Below are 9,809 nucleotides of genomic sequence, written 5' to 3' on the forward strand. Positions count from 1 at the left end.
TGGGCCATATGGTGGGCGAGACGCCGCGCCATCCATGAAGATCAGTACCAGAGCCCACTAAGTATCCATATTTTTGTTGAAAAGTTTCTAGCGGAGCTCGAGATGATGCCGGACAAGAAACCACGTCCCAAGGACCTACATGTAAATTCAGGGGACCTGCATGTGATTTCCAGGGACCTGCATGTGACCAGAAGTAGCCGGGGGAATCCGCCGTCGCATACATGGCTCCCGCCTGAGCACCATGATGTTAAAATGAATGTTGATGCAGGCTTTTCGAAGATTGGAGACCGCGCAGCTGCAGCAGTGATCTGCAGGGACAAACGAGGAAACTACTTGGATGTCTCGGCCATCATCTATGAAGGCCGCCTCGACCCAACTATACTTGAAGCACAGGCGTGTTGCGAGGCCCTCTCTCTCGCCTTGGATTTGCAGGTTCAATCCATATGTGTGGCCTCAGACTGCTTGGAGGTAGTGCTGAACATACAAGACGAAGTTCCTTGCCGATACTTTTCTATCTTACAAGATATCAAGCACGAGAGGAGTCATTTCCAGGATGTAAAGTTTCTTCATGAGAATAGGAAGCATAACGGAGAAGCACATGCTTTAGCAAAGGCATTTGCCTCTCTTAGCCCCGGGCGCCACGTGTGGCTTAGTATTTTGCCCGATATTATCTGTATCCCCACATGTTTGAACATTTAATAAATGATGCAGTTGCTCAAAAAAAATGCCAGTCTATAAAAATCCCAAATCCTTCAAAAAGAAAGAAAAGAGAAGGAAAACACTCCCAAACCCTAACCTGCTGTGCCTGGCCTGTCCCCTTCCTAGACGGCGGCTTTGGAGTCGAGGGCGCTGCTATTTGAGCCTCAAGGTGGCTCCGGCAGCGAGCGGGTAGGGCTTCGGGATCAAGGTATTCGTGATGGCCGACATCGCGTACAGTTCATGCTGCGTCAATGAGGTTGGGGCATCACGTGTCGTCAACTGCGCGCACACCCGCTTAAACCCGTGAGTTCGTGCCCTCCTATTGTTGTTGCAGAGCCGATGGCCTTGACTGCTCACCGCTCAACTATTTTGTTCCAATTTGGGATTCCCGTTCAAATTGCAATTTTTAGTGCCGCGCTCAACTATTCTGTTCCAATTTGGGATTCCCGTTCAAATTGCAATTTTTATTGCCGCGCTCAACTATTCTGTTCCAATTTGGGATTCCCGTTCAAATTGCAATTTTTATTGCCACGCTCAACTATTCTGTTCCAAATTCAATTTTACTTACACGCAATTTTTTATTCAATTTTCCTTGCTGCTGATTGCCATGTTTTTATGTTCCTTTGCACTTTTTTGCGCCAAGTCGCATTTTTTTCTTCTTTTGTTCAATTCCGTTATCTCCGATAGTGAAACCCGATCCAAATGCTGGATCGAATGCAAAAAAAAAAGAAAAAACGTACTGCTGATTGCCATCTTCTACTTTTGCTGCAGAGAAGCTTCCATGTTCGAATCAAACTGCGCAGATCACTCCAAACTTTCCACGATGGATTGCCCACCTGCTGCTAATGTCGGAATCCACAGGTACGCATATTGCTCGCATGGAATTTGTAGTGTGATCCTAACAGTTCAGTGATGGCATGCAAATTTGACGTTACCCTTAGGGTTTCCATGGAGACAAGTTCCAGTGATAGATTCGCAGCTCTGAGTAGCATTGGGGAGGAGTATATCTGCAAGGATAAGCTCCCCCTCCTTCTAAAGAAGAAGCTCGCACCCATTTGTTACGTTTGGTTTGAACCATCTCACATGATGGACATAGAGCAGCAGGTATATTAACAAACTTTTTTGTTGTAGCATTCTTCTTAGTTGTTACTGGAACTTGAAGGCTTAAAGCATCGAGGAAGGATAATATTATACGTGGTTTTCACTTGAATCTATCTTTATGGCATCTTACTATGCCCAGCATGAAATTTTCATACTTTTTAGTGCAGTTTAACATGATGATAAACTAGAAGATATACAATTAAGTCTGCATGCGTACTCAGACCGACAGCATAGATTTGAAAAGAAATGTAGAGTTTATTCATGTAGAAGATATACAACTGAGTCTACACGCGTAGTCAGACCGACGGCAGAGATTTGAAAAGAACTCTAGAGTTTATTCATGAGTAAGTTACGCTGCATTTTTTTAACTTAAAACTGGACTTATGTAGAAATATAAAAAACCAATATGCTTGTTTGTGGAAATTTTGAATCATTACCCTGTTTTTAGAGGGGAAAACTTCTCTGCACAGATGTCATAGTTGGATCTTGGATTTAGATGAGCGGTATTACATATATACTATCAAGTATCAATGGTGTCTGGGGAAGGAACCCGGTTTTAACGGCGTCGAATTTCGCAAAAATCATGAAAAGAACTACAGGAACATTATGACCATAATGGAGAGATTGCACAAACAGAGTATGTATAAAGGACAGACCCAGTGCATAGAAGCTCCCACACAAGGTGGGGTCTGGGGAGGGATTATAGGAACCTAGTCTTACCCCTGCAAAGTGCAATGCAGAGAGGCTGGTTCGAACCCAGGACCTCTTGGCACAAGTGGGGAGGACTTCACCACTGCGCCAGGCCTGCCCTCTACAAACAGAGTATGTATGCCCGGAAAAAAAATTATATGAGACCAGGTCTCACGGTTAGCAACGGTTAGCAGGTGAGACCCATCCTAATGGATGACACGTGGCATTCATCAGGATGGGTCTCGCGTGAGACCTGGTCTCATAGAATTCTTTTCCATGTATGCCCTGTGTGCTACAAAGCGCTCATAGTGACATAAATTCTGTGATACGGGTACGGGGACATGGGATACTGCAGTTTATAGACATCGATACAGTGAGTATATATAAATAATCAATAAAATGCCATGTAATAAAGAAAATAAATAATTGAATGCGTGAAATGAGATCAAAATACTGCTCCATTTGTTGCCTCTTTAACTCCTCAATGACTGAATGGTCACCAATTTCCTCAATCCTCGTGGTACTTGCAAATTATCATACATGAACAATTAGAAAACAATAAAAAAGCTGGCTTGTAGCTTGCTTATGTAATGAATATATGCTTCCTGTGTCCCTGCCGTGTCAACGATGTCCCCACACGCGCATCGGCAATTTTTTTTCTTATTTTAATCAGAAAACAGGACAGTCCAGCGATAGCCGATACGTGTATCACTTCCGTATCGTAGGCTAATTGTATGCAGCCACATTGGACATGCACCTATCGGTGCTTCGCAGCCTGGGTGAGCTGAATGTTCATTCTTTTTTACTAGGGCATGCAAATTCTTGTTTTGCGGTTGCTCCATTGGATCTTGTTATATTATTGTAGTGACGTTTGAGTATTTTTTCATAATTTTTGGAAAATTTTAAACCGTTGAGGCCTTAACGGGTTATCCAGACACTAGCGATAGCTACAATTTGATGCACCTATCATCTTTTGCATTGCTCAGGATACCATTTTTCTGATGTTTTAGCTTATTACTTATTGCTCAGGTCCAGTTTGTTCTAACTTGTTACATTGTCGACAAATGTATTTGGTGGATGGACGTGTTCTCATCTTGCAGGGGATTATGAAGACGATCTATGTAAACAAGATAGTCCAAGCTGGTTGCACTGTTAAAATATTGATGGCAGATTGGTTTCTGCAGCGACATTTCAAGATTGGCACTGACCTGAATAAAATACGGAACATTGGCAACTACAATATTGAGATGTGGAAAGCAACTGGTATGAACCTTGACAAAGTAGAGGTTGTATGGTTGTCAGATGAATTGAATCGCCACGCGGTTAATTACTGGCCACTTGCGGTTGATGTCTCCAGAAAATACAGCATGGAAAAAATGGCAAGGTATCTCTTATTTTAACTTGTTCAATTGCAAATCATTTGTTGTTCTTATAACAATCAGGTTCATTTACTGTTTGCCAAGCAGTTATTGTCGGAACAGGACATATGGGCCACAAGGACTACCTGCTGCTGAGATTTTCTACCCTTGCATGCAGGTTGCTGCTATATTATGCCAGAAGGTTGGTTTATCTAATACAGGATTGAAAAGAACATTATAAATTTTTGTTTTGCTTGTGCTCTTAGCAATATGAATTCATGGCTTGTACAACCACACCATATTTTGACCAAATCAGTCAGTGCAGGGTACATCTTAGACATGTGATAGTAGTCTTCATGGATTTCTCTATTACCTTTGTGGCTACTTCAGCAGTAGGGAACCAGAGATGTTGAGTGTAGATCAGTAGGCTTCTCTGTTTCTTTAAATAGTGATTACTGCATAAACACCATCCTTTCAGGGAAAATGCTCTGCAGCTCTTAGGAGCCACACTCGCGTGTATCGGTAGCTCTGGTTGGACTGGGGATCTCCATGGACCAATAGTCTGCTCTGATTCACATAGGTGTAGCTCCTATGAGCCCAAAGTCCGTGTCCATCCTTCGGTACCTTATTAAGTTCCCAGTATAATTTATCTTGTACATATATAGAACCTTGGAAAACAAAGGATGTAGTTTTTTTAATAATCGGAACATAGTTGCTAGGAAATCATGCAAGGCTGATGCTTCCTGGGAGACTTGAGTGAGCGATAGTGGCTTGCAAGTTCTAGTTAAAGCATTTATTTTTCTTTTTGCACCTTCGCGGCCAGTTTTGCGATCATTGTATCCCATATGTTGGAATTGTTTGTATTGGAAACATAATTTCGAAACTCATGTTATTAGCTGTTCACAGCACATGTTAACTCAGTACATTTTGTTTTGTTGTTTCAGGCTGACATATGGCTCTTCAGCATGGATCAGCGAGACATTGTCATGCTAGCTAGGGATTACTCCGAAGAAATAAATAGGGAAACCAAACCAGCTATCATACTGCATAGTATCCTAATTCAGATCTGTTATGTTTTTGTTCTTTGTGTGTTGTCCAGTTTAGTGTTTGGAGCTTTGATGGTGATATTGGATGCAATGTATCCTTAACTTGAAATACAGATACGTTACCTCTTTTACCAGAAGACCCTGACTTGAACTCGCTGAGATATCCAGCGCGGACTCTGTTCATGGACGATGCACAGGTATCTAATTATAATCATTTTGTTGTGGCAGTTGTAGTGGCAGATGGTTGAACTTTAGTTACTATGGTTTTACCATACTGGGTGTACCTTCTGCATATCCATGATAAATTTACACAAGTGTTTCAATTCAATTCTAGCACTCCCCTCCTTGCAATTAGTTGGTTATATAGCTGAAATGTAATCATGAACTAAAGTTATACCACTTTTACTTGACTTCCTACCTTCTCAATCAAACTTCTTACCCATTTTTTTAGAAAAAATTCTGTCAAAACTTAATTGAACAAGTCAACAATTCCATTTGCTCACAAGAAATTTGTCCCTGGCCATATTTCCGCCCCCTCTGTTTGTCCACTACATCGCCTGAAGCTGTTGATGTAAACCATCTAGATCGCTAATGTAAAACTTATGGCATTCAATATATTAAAATCAAAGGGAATATAATCCTGGAAGTAAGAAGAGCAATACAATTTAATCCTTGTAACGCTGAGCCCTATAGACTTAACATCCCAGTTGTACTGGTACTAGTATAAATCCTGGAAATACGAAGAGCAACGCAATTTAATCCTCGTAACGCTGAGCCTTATAGACATAACTTCCCATTTGTGCTGGCACTGTATAAATCCTGGAAATACAAAGAGCAATACAATTTAATCCTAGCAACGCTGAGCCCTGTAGACTTCACTTCCCGGAGAGAAGGTTATTGCCTTTACAGAAAATTTTCTTTTATACAAAGTTCCAGCTGTCGGGAGGTTGAGTTGTGGGATTGCCTGTGCAGTAAAGCAGTTTTATCTCAAAACGCTGTATTGGCTCCATTTGTTGGGTTCTTCTGAATGTTGATCAAGTAGTTAAAATATAACATTTCTTTCATTGTTTTTTGGTTCATTCTGCCAGTGTGACCATCGATATGCATATCTAATATATTACAGTTTTTAGCGGACAGTCAGATTTCTAATCTTTAACTCACGTGTTCACTGTTTGCTACATAATATTGGAACCGTTTGTATGAAATGCTCGTCTGTTTATTTCAGGAGGCTTCAAATAGGAAAATAGAGTTGGCTTTCTGCCCACCAAAAGTAACAGTGTCTAACCCATTTCTGGAGTACATCAGATATGTTATATTCCCTTGGTTTGGAAACTTGGAGGTAGCTGACAAGAAAGGGAATGGCAGTAGCAAGTAATATTCTTTCCCTTATGTACCAAATGTATTCCTTTCTGTTTCTTGTGAATGGCTGGTTTTTAATTCAGCAGTAGGATGCACAAAATTATATATATCTCATCCATAACTTCGTAATCTGCGTGCACTCGTTAATCACATCAGCGCCAAAGAAATGTGTGCCCACAAATGTAATATTCTACAAAATGAATAAGTTGATAATATTATGCTCCAGTATTTGTGATAATTGTCGTCTTATGCAGGACATATGCAAGCATGGAAGATTTTGTTGTTGACTATGGAAGTGGCAATCTTGATTCTGCTGATGTTAAGCTGGCTTTTGAAAAAGGAGTAAACAGCATATTAAAGGTAACATTTGCATTCTTAATTGTTTGTATCCAAATCGTACCCAAAGTCATGTTGAATTGTTGATTACCTCTGCCAGTACAACTGTTCAGATTCTCTTGAAAAGGGAAGTTAGTATAGTTACTAACAAGGTGAGTCTAAACCACATGTCAACCAGACAACCTGTGGCGAGTACAAATTTCAGGCTACTACCTTTTTTAGATATAGTCAGACAACTTTGGCAAAAAAAAAGAGATAGTCAGACAACCAAATAGCCATGTGTTTATGGCATGTTAGTGTTCTAGTTTATATCAGCATGAGGATTAATGATAAATAAATGGGCAAGGTAACAAGCAAAACTGAGGGCTGATTTGATGGATCTTGCCGATATTAAGACCTGTTTTTGATCAAATATTCACTCGACAATTACATCTTTCATGTTTCAATAATATTAAAGTTCAATATATAATCCTCATTTTCTCGGAAGTAAAATATAGTGACATTGTAGAGCTATAAACTTTCGAGCAGGAGAAATTTACGTTCTGTAACGTAGGCCCAATCATTTTAATGCTGATGAATTGTGGCACATTTTCCTTTGCAACTCTTATCTTTTGTGGGGTGGCAAGCAGGAGATGTCAAAATAGGACCCCTGTAGCTCTTTCAAAACCGAATTAACTGATGAACTTTTTCCTTAGCCTGTAAAGTTGGGCCGAATTGTTAGTGTTCACTCAAAATTATTTCTGTTTTTCCTGACTTATTTCAAAGCAATATTCTACCCTGACAATTTGTATGCACCTTTTGTCCTTCAAGCCTGTTCAGGACCACTTCATTAGCAACAGTGAAGCCCAAAATCTATATTTCTCCTGTAAGGTACAATTATTGCTTACTGTTTGTATTTGTTTTGGTACAACACCTGAAAATGACATGTTTGAAGTTGGTAGAACTCCTGAAAATGACTTTAAATGTTTGAAATTGAGTGTGATGTTAATGTACTATCTTAACAGTTAACACCAAAAAAAACTATGTGTAGCATCACGTATTGGATTAATCTGGTACTCCCTCTGTAAACTAATATAGGACGTTTTAGGTCACTAATAGTGACCTAAAACGTCTTACATTAGTTTACAGAGGGAGTACCATTTTGACTCGAGGCTTGCAATTCCAACAGCACAATAGTCATGTTAGCCCAAATTGCATGATCATCTGACGATGATATATTGGTTACCTATGTGTAAATGTAATGAGTATCTTAATATGTTCACCTGCTGTCCATGAACCTAGTTTTGTTGGTTCTGAACGGGGCCTGATGGGGCACTTAAGTAGGTGCTGGTAGTTTCACTTACTAATCTACCAACACCTTCAGTAGGAGAAGAATGGGGCATATTGTTGTCTCATTCTTCCAACCATATTAAGCCAGAAAACATGGTGATGTTTAATTTTGCCTTCTTCTACTTCAGTTGCAGGATCAAATTACTGCAGATACACGGAAGATTATACTACAGAATGAGGAGATTGTCTGGGGTGTAAGTTTTCTCACTCCGAACTGATAGATCTGCTGGGGGTCTTGTTAGCGTTAATCTTGAAATATATTATTCTAAGACAGCATTGAACTGTTGATGGCATCGTATGTTTTAACTTTCTACCTTTTTTTTCCCTGTGGTAGAGGTCGGAGCTGCCACTATGATGTTGGGGTCAGCTGACCCCAACGAACTTAGGCAAAACGTGGAGTGAATTGCTGCCAAAGTGCAATGAGTCTTCTTCGCAAAGAAAGTGCAGTTAGTCTTGATGGAACAGATGAGCCCATTGAAATCTTTGGCTGACTGAAGATGATGATATGTTAGATTGCTGGAGGGAGAAATAAAGGCCTCATAGTAACTTATTGTTCCGAAATATGCAAGGAATTGTTGGATAGGCTTCTTAACTTATTGTCCCGTTGGGTGGTTTTACTTTCCGTGTTGTATATATCACAACATTGTTTTTATATACTCCATTTGTCTCAAAATAAGTGTCAAAGTACAACATTGGTATTCCCTCCGTCTGGATGAATAAGTCATCTTAGGTTATGCACCGTGACCAAGGTGGAGGAAAAATGAGATGACTTAATGTTTATTTGCTAATTAATAGCATTGCATGCAATGAACACACCATTGCGTGCTGTGTTTGGTAGTCTTAAATCAGAAAAAGCATGTATGCTTAACATCTTTTACTGGTTGATTTCTTTTAATGCATCATGTCTAAGTGTTTTGGAATTATTTGATTTACATAAGATGACTTATTCGTCTAAACGGAGGGAGTACAAAGTTGTATAGTACCACTCCCTCATTCCCTTATACAAGGTCACTTTGTTTTTCGTATCGAATTTGGACTTAATTTTGATCAATACAATATGGATTACATGTCATAAAAAATATATCATTAGAATTCTTTTTGATGACATACTTTTTATGGCATATAACTCACCTTTTGTTGTTAAAGTTAAGAAAATTGTTTGTTTTAAGCCGGCTGATGTTTCGCACGCGTAAACTGCGTCACGAGCCGTGCGATCAAAGCTGATCGTGCGGCGCTTGTCTCACGCGCGCCCCACCTCTCCCACTAGACGCTCACCGATCAGTTCGCTTCGCAGCCTTACACGGTTTCACCTGTCCATGTTCGAACAGCTCTGTTCAGCTCGCACACGGGCAAAAATCATATATTTGACCTCAGGGCGAAATGAAATCACAAAATGATCTGCTCTCGAAAAAATTTCACTTTGCTGACCCTTTCGTGTGGCGCCCGACAGCTAGGCGCCACACACCACTGTGCAGCGCCTCTGCCTTAGGCGTCGCACCTCCTGCCAGCGTGGCAGCCCTGGTTGGGTTGCGGCCCCACAGACAGCAGTGCAGCGCCCAAGGGATAGGCGCCACACTGTGTAATGTGCAGCGCCTATGGCTTGGGCGCTGCACATTGACTTAAGCCGCATCGGGCCAGCCCCTCCCAGCAGTTCTTCCCCCTCTGAGCAGTTGCTCTGTTTACAGAGAGCGGCGGCAGCGGCGCTCCCTTAGGATCCCCCCACACCCCTCTCAGATCTGAAGTTTTGAGGCCCGGATTCGATCTCCAATCCCTCCTACTAGGTAAACTCCTCTATTCCCTTTTTTTTTCTCCGTAAATGCGTTGCAATTTTAGGGATTTGCCCAAGATTAGGTGGAACCTTTGATTTGCTTGGTTTGGATCTTTGTTTGCC

General features: G+C 40.9%; 1 protein-coding gene across 2 annotated transcripts; it reads left to right on the forward strand.

Moving 5' to 3' along the window:
* The first annotated feature begins 742 nt into the window (after positions 1 to 742).
* Positions 743 to 8,619, forward strand: LOC123107010 (tyrosine--tRNA ligase 1, cytoplasmic). Of its 2 annotated transcripts, none has more exons than XM_044529020.1 (12): positions 743 to 1,002; positions 1,471 to 1,560; positions 1,641 to 1,803; positions 3,591 to 3,874; positions 3,957 to 4,050; positions 4,793 to 4,898; positions 5,009 to 5,091; positions 6,120 to 6,265; positions 6,508 to 6,613; positions 7,400 to 7,459; positions 8,047 to 8,112; positions 8,253 to 8,619. In XM_044529020.1, exons 1-12 carry the CDS (start codon positions 917 to 919, stop codon positions 8,271 to 8,273), a joined length of 1,305 nt encoding a protein of 434 aa, XP_044384955.1. In that variant the 5' UTR covers positions 743 to 916; the 3' UTR covers positions 8,274 to 8,619. The 2 variants fall into 2 exon arrangements, with proteins under 2 accessions (XP_044384955.1, XP_044384956.1); XM_044529021.1 differs by having other exon boundaries at positions 7,409 to 7,459.
* Positions 8,620 to 9,809: the final 1,190 nt, after the last annotated feature.

Source organism: Triticum aestivum, chromosome 5A, assembly GCF_018294505.1.
Source record: "Triticum aestivum cultivar Chinese Spring chromosome 5A, IWGSC CS RefSeq v2.1, whole genome shotgun sequence".
NCBI lineage: Eukaryota > Viridiplantae > Streptophyta > Magnoliopsida > Poales > Poaceae > Triticum > Triticum aestivum.

Coding starts and splice junctions, on each gene's coding strand:
- LOC123107010 (XM_044529020.1), top strand. CDS start 917: ATGGCCGACATCGCGTACAGTTCATGCTGCGTCAATGAGGTTGGGGCA. Junction 1,561..1,640: donor GCTAATGTCGGAATCCACAG/GTACGCATATTG, acceptor CGTTACCCTTAG/GGTTTCCATGGAGACAAGTT. Junction 4,051..4,792: donor CTGCTATATTATGCCAGAAG/GTTGGTTTATCT, acceptor TTGTTGTTTCAG/GCTGACATATGGCTCTTCAG.